Source organism: Sceloporus occidentalis, unplaced genomic scaffold, assembly GCF_023333645.1.
Source record: "Sceloporus occidentalis isolate IW3139 unplaced genomic scaffold, rSceOcc1.0.p SCAF_2, whole genome shotgun sequence".
Classification (NCBI taxonomy): Eukaryota; Metazoa; Chordata; class Lepidosauria; order Squamata; family Phrynosomatidae; genus Sceloporus; species Sceloporus occidentalis.
Genome location: NW_028316982.1, coordinates 81,115,498 through 81,133,194, shown reverse-complemented (window position 1 = coordinate 81,133,194; position 17,697 = coordinate 81,115,498). Strand labels below are relative to the sequence as shown.

The following is a 17,697-nucleotide window of genomic DNA, read 5'->3' as shown; positions in this document are numbered from 1 at the left end:
AAAACATACAAGAGGAACTATTGTTATTACACAGTCAACTAGCGCAGGCATCACCAAACCCTATTGAATGCTATAATGAGTTGTCCACTGTCTTGGGCAAGCAGAGTCACATTTTTCATTTAACGTTTGTGCAAGAATGAGAGCAGGGTTTTTGCAAGCACTAAGGCCTGTTACAGACTGCCAAAATAAAGCTGCTTCGGGTCTCTTTGGAGGTATGCTATGTAAGTGATGCATGGGTCCTAAGAGTCCAGAGGTCGCGCCAAAGCCACACTCCATTCCTAAGCACTGGAGTGCAGCTTTGGTGCAGCTTCTGGATTCTTAGGACGCATGCATCATTTAAACAGCATCCCTCCAAAGAGACCCGAAGCAGCTTTATTTTGGCAGTCTGTAACAGGCCTAAGTAAGTGCTTTGTACTGGTGGAGTAACATGACTGCATTTATACCTTCTAAGATGCCCACAGCAAACATAGTGTAGTTCAAGAAAAATCTCATTGTCAGAAAATGTACCATATGGCTAGGGAAGACAATATACAGTTGTTTCTCTGGAAATAGTATTTGACATTCTTGTAGATAGGAGGGTAATGCTTCAGTACCCCAGAAGTCAAATAATATAACCTTGAAGTTTATTATAATTTGAAATTTAATGTGTTCAGCCCACAGCTGATGGAAAAAAGTTGCCATGCTTCTCCGGCTGATAAACAATTGTTTCCTGAAAATGAAAGGCTACAGTGACTTTGTTTTAAAAGATCGAGAAGTAGATTACATATAAATGGTTTTTTAAGTAAGTGTATCTTGGTTTGGAATCAGGATTTCTGAAAGACTGTCTTCTCTCCTATAAACTGCTACTGCACCTTCAGATCTTGGAATAAGGCCCTGGTGAACAAAATGCTATGCGCAAGGTGGATTTTGTGGCCCTTGATTCCTGCAAACAGCCCTTTTTGTGGTAAGAGGAAAGGGACAGCTCTCTCCAGGAAGCTGGCAGGAGTGGCAGGCCACATTTTCAGTGGGTTGCAGAGCTATTCTACACTTTTTAACATTAAAAATATATATCAGTTTTTCAAAACTGGATATGGACATCCAGCTGCCTTTTCCCTATTTATCCCCTTCTCCTTTTAACAGTCTGTGTGACCTCTGGAGAGAGCCTGGATGGGTTAGTAGTTTGAGCATTGGACCACAACTCTGGAGACCAGAGATCGATTCTCCACGTGACCATGGAAACCCACTGGGTGACCTTTGGTGAATCATACACTCTCAGCCCCAGAAAGCCATGTTATAGAGTCACCTTAGGATTGCCATAAGTCAGAAATGGATTGCCATAAGTCAGAAATGACAACATGGTCCCTGGAAGAACTTGGTACAGAAAACCACACCCAACCTTCTGCAGTTTCCCAACCTGCCCTACAAAAATACTTGCTCCTTCTGAAGTGAGACATGGACTCACAAGTTATAGGATACTGCTGTTTGCTGCCATTCTCTTGCAAAACTTATTCTTTGTTGAGTTTCACCTCACTTTTTTATTCTTCAGGAGAAAGATGTGGCTTTTAACGCATGCTTTGGTTGCTTTGCCTCATGTTGTCTGTATTGTAGAAGAAGGTTTTAATGGCTGTGTTTCTATTCTAGGTTGTTGCAGTGTTTCATATTAACTGTGACTTCCTTTCAAAACATTTGGTGATAAAGAAATAATAATAAAATTTAAAAACAACAGTTGCTATTTACTGCTCTTTTTACTTTGTTGCTAGGTGGGCTATTGTGGTGCTGAGGGATACCTGTTCGACCCCTTGGCTATTGGCTGGTGGTATATCTATGTCTGCTGTCAATAATGGGCTAGATAAGGATGAGCAAAACTGAAGCTTAATCTAGACAAGGCAGAGGTGCACCTGGTCAGTTAGAAAGGAGATCAGGGAGTAGGAATTCATTCTAGGATTTATCACATGGGATGGATCCCATGCAGAAACAAGATTTAAAAATCTGGGGGGGGGGGGGGGGAGACCCGCAAAAGCGAGTTGATTTTCAGGCAAGTTGGGGTTAATAAGCAATAACGCGACATTAACTTGGATGGAAAGCTGACAAAGCCCGCTCCTTTTTACCTTTAGGATTTTCCAGAAGTAAAGAGGAGTGAGTTTTGTCTACCTTCTATTCAGGTTAATGTTGCATTATTGCTTATTAACCCTTATGTCATGTTAAAGCCAACCCATTTTTGTAGGTTTTGTCCACTTTCTGTTCGGGTTAACCCCCCCGACGTCCTCTGAAAATCTACCCGCTTTTGCGGATTTCTTCCAGTTTAAATTCAGTTTCTGCATGGGATCCATCCTGTGTGATAAACTCCCTATACTGGATGGGAGTACACGCCTTCTGAAATGTCAGATCTGCAGTTTGGACATATTCCTGGACTGAGACCTCAGTCTCAATGCCCAGGTTTCTGAGGGGGGCAGGAATGCATTTACACAGCTGAAACTAGACTACCATCTTGCTTGTCAGAGGGTGGAAGAAGGGGAGGAGTCGGGTTGGGGTCCTACACCTGAAGACGCCATGCAGGAGGGCCCTGGTGAAGCCAAAGAGGATGGTCCAGAGCTGGCTCAAGGAGAAACAGCTGGGACTGGGGCAAGGGCTGGGGAGGAGGCGGCCCCAGGGGTTAGAAAAGGGGTGGAGAGAGAGGACCAGGGGGAGGAGGAGGGAGAGCGGAAGTTGACACTGAGGGAGGATGGAGAGACAGGCTACGAAGATGAGATAGGGGCCCGGGTACGAGATGCCTGGGCGGCTGCAGTAAACCACCGATACCTCCAAGGGCGCAGGTCATCTGGAGGTCGAGGAAGTGACTGGGTAGACCCAGTAGAGAGTTTCTTCGCTTCCTGGGTCCACCCCTTGACCTTAGACGGTGATGCTGGTTCTTACCAAGCCCGGCCTGTGATCAACCCTGGCCCACATCTGCTTTGGGACATTTGAAGTTGGTGTTGGCCAACGGAGCGGAGTGCTAAGGGGAGGCCAGTGAGAGAAGCGGGCCCTGGGGCGGCAGGCTCCGGTCCAGAAGCCAAATTACGACGTTAGTTACAAGGGCGGTGAAGTAACCAGTCCATGTTTCGTTGTTGCCCACTTGGGCTTGTTTAACTTGCATTAAAGAAGTATTGAGCATCCGTCGGTGTCTGTGACTTTTTACCATGGACACTCATGGACCCCCCTCACCTGCCGGCGTCGCCCGGGGCTCGGCGACATTGCCCCATACCTAAAAATGTCAAACATATCTATTATGGCACATGTTTGGATCACATCCCATTTAGATTACTGTAATGCCTTTTAAATGGGGCTGCCCTTGGAAACTCTTTGGAAACTTCAGTGCCTCCAAAATACTACAGTTAGAATGCTGGCTGGGACCATGGAAAGAGCATACAGTATCTGCCTATGTGAGCCTGCCCAGGTTTTAAGATTTGCCAGGGAGGGCTTTCTCTTAGTTCCACTACCATCACAGGGACATGAGGACATGGCAGAGAGACTTCTTGTTGGTTTCTTCCAAGCTGTCTCATGCAAAGCTTGGTTGCCCTTTTCTGTTTTCTTTCCACTAGCAGACAAAGATCTTTATTTCAATGGGCCTTTGGCTGTTAACTGGTTGTGACAGAAGGATCTTTTAATTGGATGTGCTATACTTTCATTCTCTCGTCTATGTTTTAAACGTGTTTTAAATTAGTGTTTTTAATGGGATTGCTCTTTTAGAGGTTTTTAACTTTCTGTTATTAAGTTTTTAGTAGTAGTTTGTTTTAATCTGTGTTGTAAGCTGCCCTGGTCCTGTGCCAGGAGAAAGGTGGGATATAAATTAAAGAGAGAAGGAGAATTAAAATGGCACTTCTAATTATGTACTGGAAATTATGTAACCAGAGTGTGGTTGTTGTATCCATAATATAAACAAATAAATATATGGCCTCCATAGGGAATGCATATCCAGTTTTGCAAGATATTGACCTGATTTTTCCCCCTGCAGAATGGGCTGCATGCTTTTCTTGATAGTAATCATTAGAATATGTAATTAAATGCAGAACTATTTTTAAATAGAGCCAGTATAGTGTAGTGGTTTGAGTGTTCACACTCTCTCAGCCTCAGAGGAAGGCAAAGGCAAACCCCCTCTGAACAAATCTTGCCAAGAAACCCCCGTGATCGGTGTTTAGGGTCACCATAAATTGGAAATAACTTGAAGGCACACAACAAATTTTACTACACTGTTGGAATTGTGTCTGCTAGCATCATTTCTGCACCTGTCTCACTCATGAAATATATTATATGCATTGTTTTTATATAAAACATGGTGTTTTGCTTCAAAACATTTTGTTATTGCTATGTAACTGCATTATTATATACATTTCTACTGTGAAGTTGCAATCAAAGATAACTTGCTAGATTAAGAGGTTCCAGAATTATTTTTAAGAGTGTTAATATCACCTTTTATAATTTAATCACAAAACTGTGTTTATTCTTACCCATAGGAATTGGGTTTGCATGGGCTTGAAGCAACGTTGATTCCAGTTTTAGCTTTTGAATTTATTTCTCTTCAAGCTTTCTATGAAAAAGTAAGTTTTATGCTCTCTTTCTGGTAATAGCATGTTTTGCAAAAATTGTGTCCAGACTTTTGTTTACGTTTTTACTCCATTTAGTTGGTTTCACACCTAGCTTGCTGTGCAATAAAAGCATGATAGCCTCTGGAGTGATAGATGCTGGTCTTTGACCATAATAAAGAATTTCATGATATTTATCTTCATTTCAACTTTAGATGGTTCTGGCTCCAGGCCATGTTTAGCACTGTAGAGATGCCTTACATGATGAGTGTGTTGATGGAAAGTCCAGCCTTATAATGGTGAAGGAACAGGGAAATAGCATTCATTGGTCTGGCTAACCCAAATAAAATTGAGGAAGGGCACAAATCAAATAACACTACAAGAGAAAGTTGGTGACATATTATATATCCTTGAATATTTTCTTGATAACAACTTGGGAAATTCGTATGTGATTTGCAGTTAGCAAATAGTTTTGAAAACTGTCTTAGAAAAGCACTATTTAATTAATAGCTATTCATAGAATCATAGAATCATAGAGTTGGAAAAGACCACAAGGGCCATTCAGTCCAACCCCATTCTGCCATGCAAGAACTCCCAATCAAAGCATCCTTGACAGATGGCCATCCAGCCTCTGTTTAAAGACCTTTAAGGAAGGAGACTCCGCTACACTCTGAGGAAGGAGTGTGTTTAACTGTCGAACAGCCCTTACTGTCAGGAAGTTCCTCCTAATGTTGAGGTGGAATCTCTTTTCCTATAGCTTACATCCATTGCTCTGGGTCCTTTTCTCTGGAGCAGCAGAAAACAAGCTTCCTTCCTCCTCAGTATGACATCCCTTAAAATATTTAAACAGGTCTATCATATCACCTCTTAACCTTCTTTTCTCCAGGCTAAACATCCCCAGCTCCTTAAGTCTTTCCTCATAGGACATGGTTTCCAGACCCTTCACCATTTTAGTCCCCCTCCTTTGGACACACTCCAGTTTCTCAACATCCTTTCTGAACTGTGGCGCCCAGAACTGAACACAGTATTCCAGGTGGGCCCTGACCAAAGCAGAATACAGTGGCACTATTACTTCTCTTGATCTAGACACTATTCTTTTATTGATGCAGCCTACAATTGCATTGGTCTTTTTAGCAGCCGCATCACACTGTTGACTCATGTTCAACTTGTGGTCTACTTGGACTCCTAGATCCCTTTCACACGTAGTCTCATTCAGCCAGGTGTCCCCCATCCTATATCTCTGCATTTCATTTTTCTGCCCTAAGTCCAGTACCTTACATTTCTCCATGTTGAATTTCATTGTGTTAGCTTTGGCCCAGCTTTCTAGTCTATTCAGGTCGTTTTGAATTTTGATCCTGTCCTCTGGAGTATTAGCTATTCTTCCTAATTTGGTGTCACTTGAAAATTTGATAAGTATGCCCCCAATTCTGTCATCCAAGTCATTAATAAAGATGTTGAATAACACTGGCCCCAGGTCAGAGCCCTGTGGGACCCCACTGGTCACTTCTCTCCAGGATGAAAAAGAGCCATTGTTGAGCACCCTTTGAGTTTGGCCAGTCAACCAATTACAAATCCGTGTAACAGTTGCTTTGTCTAGCCCACATTTTACAAGCTTGTTTGCAAGAATGTCATGGGAGACTTTGTCAAAGGCCTTACTGAAATCAGTACTAAGCATTGAACATATATCCTATTGATTCTAGTCAGACTTGCTTCCAACTTATGTATATGTTTATATGAGTCACATCCTAAATCTCTGAGGTAACTTTACTGGATCACTGAGGGTAAAAAAAATTGGTACTGTATTAAATTGTCCTAGCCTTGTGGTTTAACTGTGTTTTCAGTAAATTGGGGGTCAAACAGATGGGCAAAATAAAGTGGCTTCCAGCCGCATGGAAGGTGGGACATTTAGATGACTCACACGTCGAAAGCAGCTGGAAACCTGACCATAGCCACGTTCTGGGACTAAAGCCCAGAGCAAAAAGAAGCCAGGATAGTCTTACTCAAGGCAGAAAATGCTCATTTTCGCGCATGCATATAAATGCCCTGACGCAAGTGTGGGGCTGTGGCAAAGCAAAGAAATGAAAGTGTGGATGACTCCAATGGATGTAATTACAATATACACAAACCAGACAGTCCAACAAAGGGGCATGGGATGAAGGGCATGTAGGGGGGTGCTCCATGATTTTACTTTGCCAATCTATCACTCGTGCACTGATGCTCTGTACTGACAGAGCATCACATGCATGACTGTGTGGCTGGTCAAAGGCATAGCCATGCAATGGGATGGCATCTGGGTGGACATGGCAGGTACTTAGAAGTTGCAGGCAGTATGTTTGTGCAACGATGTGCATGTATGGTGGGAAGGCAACAAAAAAAATTACTTAGGCATGATACAGACAGGCCAAAATAAAGCTGCTTAGAGTCACTTTGGAGGTCTGGTGTTTCAATGATGAAGAGTCCAGAAGCCTGACCAAAGCCACGCTCCAGTTCTAAGGACTGGAGTGCAGCTTTGGTGCAGCTTCCAGACTCTTAGGACGCATGCATCATTGAAACACCATACCTCCAAAGTGACTTGAAGCAGCTTTATTTTGGCCTGTCTGTATAGGGCCTCTGTAGCACAGCTTGATGTCTTACTGTGCTGTCTACCTGTAGGTATTTGGCCCGCCTTGGTAGCAGGTCATGCAGGCAGCGGGATTTTGACCTGCTTTTGGAAAAAGCAGGATTGAGACACGGTTTCCTGCCTGTCTGTTTCAGCACTTGGTCAACTTGTCAGTCACAGAGGCAGAAAGCTTTCACTAATAATCAGCTTACTGGTAAAAGGCAAGAAGCAAAATCATAATGAATGAACCTGTTTAATACTATCAGTCAGGCAAGGTCACTTGTTTTTGCTCCAGGACCAAAGACTTAGGTTTTAAAATTATTTGCTTATAAACTTGAGTAATTGAGTAGTCAATGCTTACTGTTAACTAAGTGAGAGTTTCTCAGTCAAGGCATTAATTTTAATACCTATTTAAATGGGAGTATAAAAATCAATGTGTCTTTCTTAGTACAGTACTCTGCAAATGCATGGAAAGTGTTTCCTTTTCTCAGTTGTGCTGTAGGACACAGTGAAACAGCTTATTAGTACTACATCCTTTCCTCTTACTGTATCGCACGGTTGCAGAACCAAAGCAACTGAAATAGAGAGGGTAAAACCACTGATCCAGCTATAAATCTGATTGTGCTCACAGCTAGGATGATGAACCATGGTTTATCTTGGATACAACTCCTTTCTGCAAATGGCAGGATGTTGCTGCTTGTGCAGTTTCTCTTACATTAGATAAATCAGGGTTTGTAACTTTTTTTCAAACATTAAACTCTGTGTGTGTGTGTGTGTGTGTGCGTGAGAGAGAGAGAGAGAGAGAAAATGAAATTTGCTAATAGGATTTGGATTTGTAAATCCTTGCTGATAGCAAGAGATATGTTGATTTTCCACATGAATATCTGAACTGTACAATATAGCTCATACTATAGATAAAATAGGATTTTAAAGTTCAGCTGTTCAGTCATTTTCACACTTGATGCTCTTTTTTCCTGAGTGTTCTTTTTTCCTGATTCTCTGAACCTTCTGAAACCATTGGCTTTTGCAAGGAGGATACATAGATGAAGGTTTTTATTTTCACTCCATGCTGCTATTGGACTCAGAACTATTTTTAAAAGCAGTTAATAAAATACTATTTTATTGTGTTTTATTCCTCAAAATAAATCTGTTCAGTTAAAGTAAGTAATAGTTAATCATTATTCTCTCTCTCTCTCCTGGTGACTAGCTTTCTTGTCCTGAAAAATATTGTGGACTAATTTTTACAAGTCCAAGAGCTGTGGAAGCTGTCAGGTTATGTCTGGGGGATACTTCCAAAAAAGAAGGTAAGCGGGAATTTTAACAGTGCACTAAATAAAATGAACAAATTTATGGTAATGCACTAACTTTGATAACTCTTTTTGCTATCAAGTGTGCATAAGCAAAATCAGCACTCGTTCATACTGTTTATTCCAGACTTGTAGATAGCTGTTCCTCAGGGAAAGTAGCTTGTTTCTGAGTACTCAGATTTCTGGAGCATGTTACATTTTTTATTTTTATAGTGAACAAAAATGCAGGGGTTTTTTATTTTTTGCTTTGGAGAGTCCTTGGCATTTTAATATAGTGCTGAATATTTTGTTGAATTCATACATTTTCAAAATAAGCATTTTAGTATTTTTATTTTACTGCCTACACAGATTGGAAAAATTGTTTGAGAGAAAAATGGAACACCAAATCAATTTATGTGGTGGGAAAAGCTACAGCTGGACTGGGTAAGCCACATTTAAAAATAAGTCTCAAAAAATATTAACAAAATACTATATACCATGTTTTGCAATACACACATGCTCACATACACATATAAATATCTGCACAATGGAAAGCAAAATCTTCCAAACTAATATGAACAAAGAATGGAATAGAAATAACTAGGATTGTGAGAAACACTGGGAAATCTAGGGTAAGGATTTTTTACATACCTGCGTATTATAGTAAGGGTAGCCTAACTGTATCACTATATGTTAAACTTATCAAGCTTTGTTTATTTTATTCTTGCATATAAGAATTAATAATTTCAGAATTTTTCTCCCTTCTGGGTAGTGTTACAATTTTTTTCTGCTTTTTTTTTAAAAAAAAACAAGCATTCTTGCTTCAGAACTCCTTTGTGAAAATTTCATTTGTACACACAAAAAGAAGAAGATTAGGAATGGGAAAGGCAGCCATGAAATTGCTAGATAAGATCCTAAAGAGTAAAGCTATACAACTGATGACCAAAGTTAGAATTGTCCAAGCTATAGTATTCTCAATCACTGTGTATGGATGTGAGAACTGAACTGTGAAAAGAGCAGCTAAAAAGAAAATCAGCTCATCTGAGATGTAGTGTTAGAAAAGAGTGCTGAGGATACCATGGACAGACAGGAAGACAAACAAATGGGTCCTTGAGTGAATCAGGCCAGAGATACCCCTGGAGACCAAGATGATTAAACTGAGGCTGTTATACTTTGGCCATATCATGAGAAGGCATGACTCATTGGAAAAGACAATAATACTGGGAAAGGTTGAGGGTAGAAAAAAAGAGACCAGATGGCTAGACTCAATTAGGGAGGGCATGGGCCTTGAGTCTGCAGAAAATGAGCAGAGCAGTGGAGGACAGGGAGACTTGGAGATGTCTCATCCACAGGGTTGCCATGCGTCGAAGTCGGTTAGAGGGCAGCTGGCAACAACAACAAACACACACACACACAAAATGTTTTTTTGCACAAATCCCAAGATTTTGTACTAAAAACTGTGCATTTTGTACAATTCAATTATTTTACTAAAAAGTCCTGAATTATGAAAAATCTTTCTGCAGTTAACTGTTTTCTCAGTGGGGTGGATCAGTGTGTCTCAATACCATTACTTCTTGAAAAATTGTGGATATACTTTACATCCTTACTGGGAGTTTACTGATGGAAGGGCATGGTAATGTATTTGATACTTTGATACTTACTATGAGTTTACTGAAGGAAGGGCATGGTAATGACTATAAATAAATAAATAAATAGCTGAGTACATACTGAAACTCCCATGTGGCTTTTGAACAAACTTCTGAAAATAGTGGATCTTGGGTCTTAAATATGATGGTTGACTTCTGCAGTATCCAACTAAATATAAAGCTTATTTGAAGGTATATGCCCTGGTGGTTAGAAGCAGAAGGTACATTTGCTTAGGACTGCTTAGTGGAAATGTAGATGTTCAAAACGCTATTATCTGTTCCACTAAGAAACTGATTTCATTTTAGCCCTCTCTGACTTCTTCCATAACAGATTGAAAGATTCTCTTTTTTGACAGACCTTAAATATTTAAAGATTTTTTTTATCTTCTGTTCTTTGTTTTTTGTTGTAGGCGTATATTTTTAGAGTACAATTTTATACATGCCTATACACTGGCATAAATGGGACTTACTGCCAGAGAAGTGAGCATCCCATTGTAACCTGGATCTAGTTAGAATAGTATTTTGATACACAGATCACACACACACACACACTGTATTTGTCATTTAGTGAGGTTCCTGAGTTCTGTGGGTGAAAAGCCCAAAAGAATAATTAATAAATTTCACACAAGCTCTTATGACTCTTTTTACAAAACATTTAATCAATTAAATTGCTTATATATAATATGACAGGCACTGTAGAATCTAAAGTTGTGACAGGGCATAAGCAGCCTAGAGAGTTGATATGTCAAAAAGCATGGCTCTGTAGGATTAGAGCCTGAAGAGAGCCCAGCAGCAAGGCTAAAGAGAAAGCAGTCACATATGTGAGAACGGTTACAGCAACACACTTGGCAAAGTCAATCCTGGATTTTGCCTAGGAAAAATCCAAACCTAACCCAGAGGCTTTATTAACCCTACTATTGCTGTTGTGTTCCTTCGAGTCATGTCTGATTTATGGAGACCCTAAGGTGAACCTATCAGGATTTTCTGAGTAAAAATCAGTGAACTGCCTGGATAGGTCTGGAAGGACATTATAATCTGAATAAGCTTTCAGTCTACTAATGCAAAGGTCTTTGTTTCTGCCCCCAGGAGATGCCTGACATTATCTTTAGTATCATCACAATTTTGGGATCAGTTGCAATTAATTTTGCTTGAGGCTAGGACAAGACTTTTTGCAGAAGTATAGGCATATATGTGAACTCTTGCTTTGATGGCTAAATAGTGGTGGGAGAAACTGGCAGAGTTTTTTTTTAAAAAAAAATCAGTGGCTAGTGATTCTCTTGAGAAGGCAGTAACATCTTCTTAACCCAAAAGAATTGATAGAATTTTGCTTTTAAACTAAATTGTTGGCTAGTGTCAATTTTTCCATTCTTCTACAATGTACTAGAACACATTCTTGTATTAAACTAGTTTTCTTGACCCTTCTGAGTCCAGCTGAGGACCAAGAATACTTTTGTTTTCCTGCTTGATTATCTCTTTCTAGTGATCTGTAGCAAAAGTGGAGTCCATGGTATTCTCTAGAAGTCATCTAAATCTGATTCTACTTAGCGTCTGTATTAAATATTCTGGGACATACCATTTGAGTCTTTCAAGTATGGTGTCAGTATGTTAATAGCACCTGATTGTTTTTCATTTCCAAAAAATTCTGGCGCTGTCACTATTAGGGTGGTAGAAATCAATTGGAGAGGTATAATGAAACACAAGTTGAATCAAGACAAAAGAGAATAATGATGATGAAAATCCCTCATGGCTGGTAGGGGTGGTAAAGGCCTGCAGTCTTTGAATGATTGGTCTTGATTCTATCCATTGTCTAGAAAAAGACTATCTGTATGTTATGATAGTATTGTGGATCCACAGCTGTAATTAAGTCCGAGTAAAGCTGTTTTTGTTTTGGAATATGTGTTTGCAAAGCTGTAGTTCTTGTAAAATGCTGCAGTGCATCTTGTTTCTATAATATGATGCAGAGTGTATGTAATTCCAATTCCCAGCTGATTGCATTGACTGCAAATAGGCTCTCGGGCACAATTCAAATTTTTGGTGTGCTTTTTAAAAACCTCTAAAGCCCTATAGTTTCAGGCTAGCCTGTATGAATGAGTAGATCCTTCTCCTAATTCTAATGTTTGGAGAACATTTTCTGGCACTGTGGTGGTTTTTGTGAGATAGAACTGAATTCATTTTTTTAATATTTATGTTTTGTTGTTCTTTATGTTAACTCAAGGAAGTTAAGATAAAAACTATTAAACACACATCAAAGGCAGGAAAGGGCCCTGCTGGCTCTCCCTGATGAATGTTAGAGTGGGCAGATATAAGGCACTATAATAATAAATACAGTTTTTATGGCTTACATTTTTTTTACCTAAGCTGCCTTGGACCACCACTATAGTTTTATAGAAACAGGGCAATGAATAGTTAAAGAACCAGAATAATTAGATTTCAAAGTACAATATGTTTGGAGACGTCGTTCTGTCTGATTCTGACCATTTGGTATGTTCACAACGACATTTCAGTTTTCACTGCATCCAGAATACTTAGGGATTTAAAGGTTTGGGAGGTTTGTTTTTCTTTTTTTCCCCTCCCTTAGAGTCTTATGATTTCATCAGAAACTATGACAAGCTACACAAATGGCTTCACAGCTTGTGGGCTTCATGCTGCCCACCAGCTAATTTCTCCCCTGAAACCTTGGCTGTGCTGTATTTCTCACTAAACAGCACTAACTGGGGACATTCTTGACAGGCAAAGCTATAGTGAAATACATTTTGAGTTAATGATTTGTGACAAGTGTGTATGTTTCACTGCGGTAGGTAACAGTAAACTGTTGACTGGGCTATTTGCAATTGGTAGGTTATTGGCAATTTTCTACTTTCTTCTCTTTAGAACATTTGGGGGTTGTCAGATAATATATTTGAGGGGCTCCTAGTGATCTATCAAACATATTGACAGCACATTTTGTCTGCAGCTTTGGGGCTGCACTGTGGACAATCCCGGGCCATGAATGATCCTGAGAACAATCCCATGAGATATTCAGGTCCATATTATGCTGTCAGATTGCTGAGGACAGCCAAGCCACCTGTGGTAAACCTTCCTCACCCCCCCCCTTTTTTTTTTTTAAAAAAAAGAAATGTCTTCAAACTTTTCCTCTTTTTATTTTTAAAGCTTTCATAAAAATTCTGAGAGGTTGCCTAACCCAAAATCCCCAAAGATTTCTCCCTGCACTTCAAAGTGTTGGAATGGTCCTACAAGTTGTGTAGGAATAGTGTGTAGACTGAAGCCCTTTCATGCTTTGCAGTTATAGCAGTGTGATACCACCTTAACTGCCATGGCTAGATCCTACCGAATTTGAGATTTGTAGTTTGGTGAAGCACTATAGCATTCTCGCAAAGTATTCTAAATGCTTCATGAAACTACAAATCCCAGCATCCCATAGGATGAAACCAGTGACATTTAAAGTGGTATTAGACTCCTGTGTGCAGTGAAGCTGATCTAAGAGGACCACATTTTTAACAAATCACTCTTCAGTTTCATTATCTTCATTATAACACAGTTCATCAAGCATTTGGATTGCATGCTCTAATTTTCAGTTTTATATTAATATATGAAATAAGATTTAGTGATAAGATAACCTCAGAAAGTATTTTTAGAAGATGAATCTCTTTACTGTCTCTGTAAATCTTTAGACTTACCCTAAATAATTATTTTCTTATATTCTTTTAGTAACTGAACTGGGCCTCATACCTCAAGGAGAAAACTGTGGGAATGCTGAAAAACTATCTGGATATATTTGTTCCCGTAAGCAGATGAAACATTTTCAATGACTGGATTATTACTTATCACTATTACTGTAACACTATTACTAATCTGTCACAACTACTAATCTGTCACAACTAGGGTTGCCATAATGGAGGACCTCCAAACCGGGACAAATGTAGGACAAGGTTTGAAAATGTAGGACGTGGTTTTTTTTATTATTATTATTTTTTATTTTTTGTTTTTTTATTTCCTGGCTAGGAAATTAAAAATAAAAAAAGTCCTAGATTTTTAAACCTTGTCCTCCTCCTCCTCCTCCCGGCCTGGGAGGAAGCCTAGGCTTGCTCCCAGGCCGGGAAAGAGGCGGAGGCTGTTCCTCATCGCGGCGATCGCTGCGGTGGGAAGCGGCCTCCTCCTCCCTGGCCTCGCGCAGGCCTTGGAGGACCCTCAGCAAGGCCTTGGAGGACCCTGCGGCCGGAGCTCCGACCACGGAGCCGCCTCCAAGGCCTCGCTGGGGCCCGGGAGGCCTCAGCAAGGCCTTGGAGCCGCCGCGGGGGCTGAGGTGGCAGCGGTGGGCGGGGCCGTCCCGGTTTAGGCGCCAAACCAGACCGGGACCGGGTTGGCACCGCCCAAACCGGGATTGTCCCGCCCCCCGGCGGGATATGGCAACCCTAGTCACAACAGACGTTTTAGAAAATATAGCCTCCTTTTACACTATATGCAGATTCCATATTTTTCCTGTCCTAGGTTACAATAACATAAAAGGAACACTGGAAGGTCTCAAAAAGAAAACTATACCAAACAAACTCAGGGAAAAACCATATAAGGTACCAAATATAATATAAAAATGAATGAAAAATAACTAAAGAACATACAGAGAGCAATTACTAATTATATAATGAACTAAAATTACACAAGCCAAAAAATATCAAGAAAGTAACTAAGTTATATAATTGTATGGAAAAAGTAATAGTGTTTTGCAAAATTTACTGACAAATAACACTTTGTCAATAATGCCAGTATGCTAAAGAGCTAAATAGAAGTCCATGAAAATAATTGCCTTAATCACAATAACTTCAAGTCTTCTATCCTGGAGTAAACACTTCCTGAGGTGTCAGGTTTGAATGAAACTTCATAATGTATATCCTTTTTTTTTTAGTTTCAATAGGAAATTGTATAAGCTTGCATAACAAACAATAACATATTGAAAAGCTGTGGTAGTATATGACTACCTCCAGAGATCTGAATTTGTTTTGAAAATATCTTCCTCAATAAAGATAAACAGGCAATCTTTCCCAGTTACTTTCTGTAATACAGTCCAGACTTCAAGACTCATCCATGAGTAGAATTGACAGTCGTGGGTTTCATACACACACACACACACACACACACACACATACAAACAAACATGGTTGAGATGCTTTGGTGGATATAAGGATTGTCTCCTTAATTAAATAAGTAAATTAAATAAGTAGTGTTAATCTTTTTCTCAAAACAAATCTTACAGTCTTTTTTTTGTTATAATGTTTATTGCAATTTTTATATACATTAAAAAAAATATATCTTACTCTCTGATTTTGTACTAAGTCGTTATGTTCACAACCAGAAAGAAAAAAGAAAAAACCAACAAAAAAATCTTACAGTCTTTTTGAGAATATAATGTAGTTGGCTGGAGGGAGAAAAAAAATACTGCCAACTCTAGGGCTTGTTATATTGGCCAGAATTATCAAGTTGGTTATTCTTTCTTTGTAAACCCAAATCTGAAAGGATTAGCATTACTTTTCAAATATCACATTGGCATTTCAATTAACCAACACAAGCCTTGGTAGGATTGATATTAACATATTTTGCTTTTATCTCACAAAATGCTGCTCTGTATTCTGCCTCAAGTCCTTTGTTACTTCCTGTAATTTATTATGGACAGATGTATATGTGGAGCCTAATAAAACTTCAGTTTGCAATTAGGTTATTCTGATGAATCTGTATAGACTCTTAATAAGGTCTTTGGTTTGATTTTATTAGATTTTATTCCTCTGGGGGAAACTCAGGAGCTTAAGGTTAAAAGGAAAGAATGTGTTAGTAGCATTTAAAAATAACATCTGAAACAATGTTTTGTTCTCTCTCTCTCTCCTGGCCCCGCATGCCAAATAACATAACCAGGTAAATGCTTGGCCTAAATCCAATTGCTAATCTCAACAACAGTAGATCCATTAAATCAATGGAACTTACAAATGTGTTGACTTGGCAACTTAAAACTGATTTAGTGGGTCTAGTGTAGGTTGGGTCTAGTAGCTGGGTTTTGGCCTTTATTTTGTAATTATTTGGTCTTTAAATTATTTTCTCTGCTTTTCTATCAGTTAGATGTCATATATTTCCATGAGAATATATTCCTAGCATTCTTAGTTTGGCCTAGAAATATAACATACTTGTTTTTCAGTATACTGAGAGCCACTGCAGTATAGATGTTAAGGTGTTGGATTTGGCTTAGGACCAACTTGAAGTATCTACTCAGCCATGAAAAACATAGGATGACCTTGGGCTTGTCATTCTCTTTCAGCCAAATTTAACTCACAGAGTTGTTGTGGTAATAAAGGGTGCATCTACACTGTAGAAGTAATGCCATTTGACACCATTTTAAGTGCTGTAGCGCCATCCTATGGAATCTTGGGATTTGTAGTTTTACAAGGTCTTTAGCCTTCTCTGCCAAAGAGTGTTGGTGTCACACAAAACTACATATACCAGGATTCTGTTGGATGGAGCCATGGCAGTTAAAATGGTGCCAAACTGCATTATTTTTACAGTGTAAATGCACCCAAAGAGAGGAGGAGGAGGAGCCACCTTGAGTTCAGTGAACAAAAGCCAGGATATAAAAATAATTAATAATAATATGTGTATTTGCAGAATAAAGATACAAATATATAGAATAGTGACATAAAAAGAATCACTGTTTGGCACAGGGAAGCAAGAAATGGCTTTGAGAGGTATGTGTGAAAAAGTGAAGTTTTAGCAGGACTCTGCATGATCTCTCCTTGACTTTGCCTAAATCTCAAGTAAAAGAGATGCACACACTCTTTAACCTTCAGACACTTCTCTTTGTGATTGGACAACATGGGCTCAGCTATTAGCCTCTAGAAATTATTGTTGCACATTAAGAATGTAAGAGTTCTCCAGGAGTGACCCAAGAGACTAAATGCGTAGCCCACTATCCAGTTTCTCACAGTGGCCAGACAGATTTGTGTTCTCGCTTCCCAGGTTCCTACCCCCAAGAATATGTACTTCTGTGAGACTACACAGAGCCTGGAGACACATCTCTCTTTTATACTGGTGTACTGCTCTACCTACATAGTACCTGTATATCAGAAATAAAAATAGAAATAATTATGACATTTCCTCTGAATACACAGTCCCACACTAAAAGAAAGGCAGCATATTTATTCAGTTAATTCATTGAATATATAGTTGTCATAGCTGGTAGTCATTAATAGACCTACCCTCTATGAATGAATCCAATAATTTTCAAAAACCATCTAATTAATGGCTATAACAACATCTCATGTCAACAGATTCCATAAATTAATTATAAGAATATGTTAGAAGACATTTTCATGTATTTTTTAACTCATTTTTCTTGAATACAAAGAGATTTATACTCCCTTGAGGAATGCTTTCCCAAGGATGTCTGTATTATACTCCCCTTCATAGTATTGGTAAATGTGGGGAAAAGGGGAATTCCATTTTAAAGACAGGAAAAGAGAGAATTACAGATACATGAAAACCACTGTTCCTAATAGTAAGAAGTCTGGAATAAGCAAAGAGGTTAAGGTGATAGCAGATAGTATTTGGGAACACTTTTTTAAAAAAGCACCTTGTCCCTTTTTGTGACTGCT

At 39.3% G+C, this 17,697-nt stretch overlaps 1 protein-coding gene across 4 annotated transcripts in view; it reads left to right on the top strand.

The window, feature by feature from the left end:
• Positions 1-17,697, top strand: part of UROS (uroporphyrinogen III synthase) — a 51,548-nt gene that overhangs the window by 28,469 nt on the left and 5,382 nt on the right. For 3 of the 4 annotated variants that reach the window (XM_089510127.1, XM_089510129.1, XM_089510126.1), the window contains exons 3-6: positions 4,470-4,553; positions 8,345-8,441; positions 8,793-8,867; positions 13,778-13,852. In XM_089510127.1, the coding sequence (XP_089366253.1) occupies positions 4,470-4,553; positions 8,345-8,441; positions 8,793-8,867; positions 13,778-13,852 (331 nt within the window). The remainder of the gene's footprint in view (positions 1-4,469; positions 4,554-8,344; positions 8,442-8,792; positions 8,868-13,777; positions 13,853-17,697) is intronic. The other variant, XM_089510128.1, reaches the window with a different exon arrangement.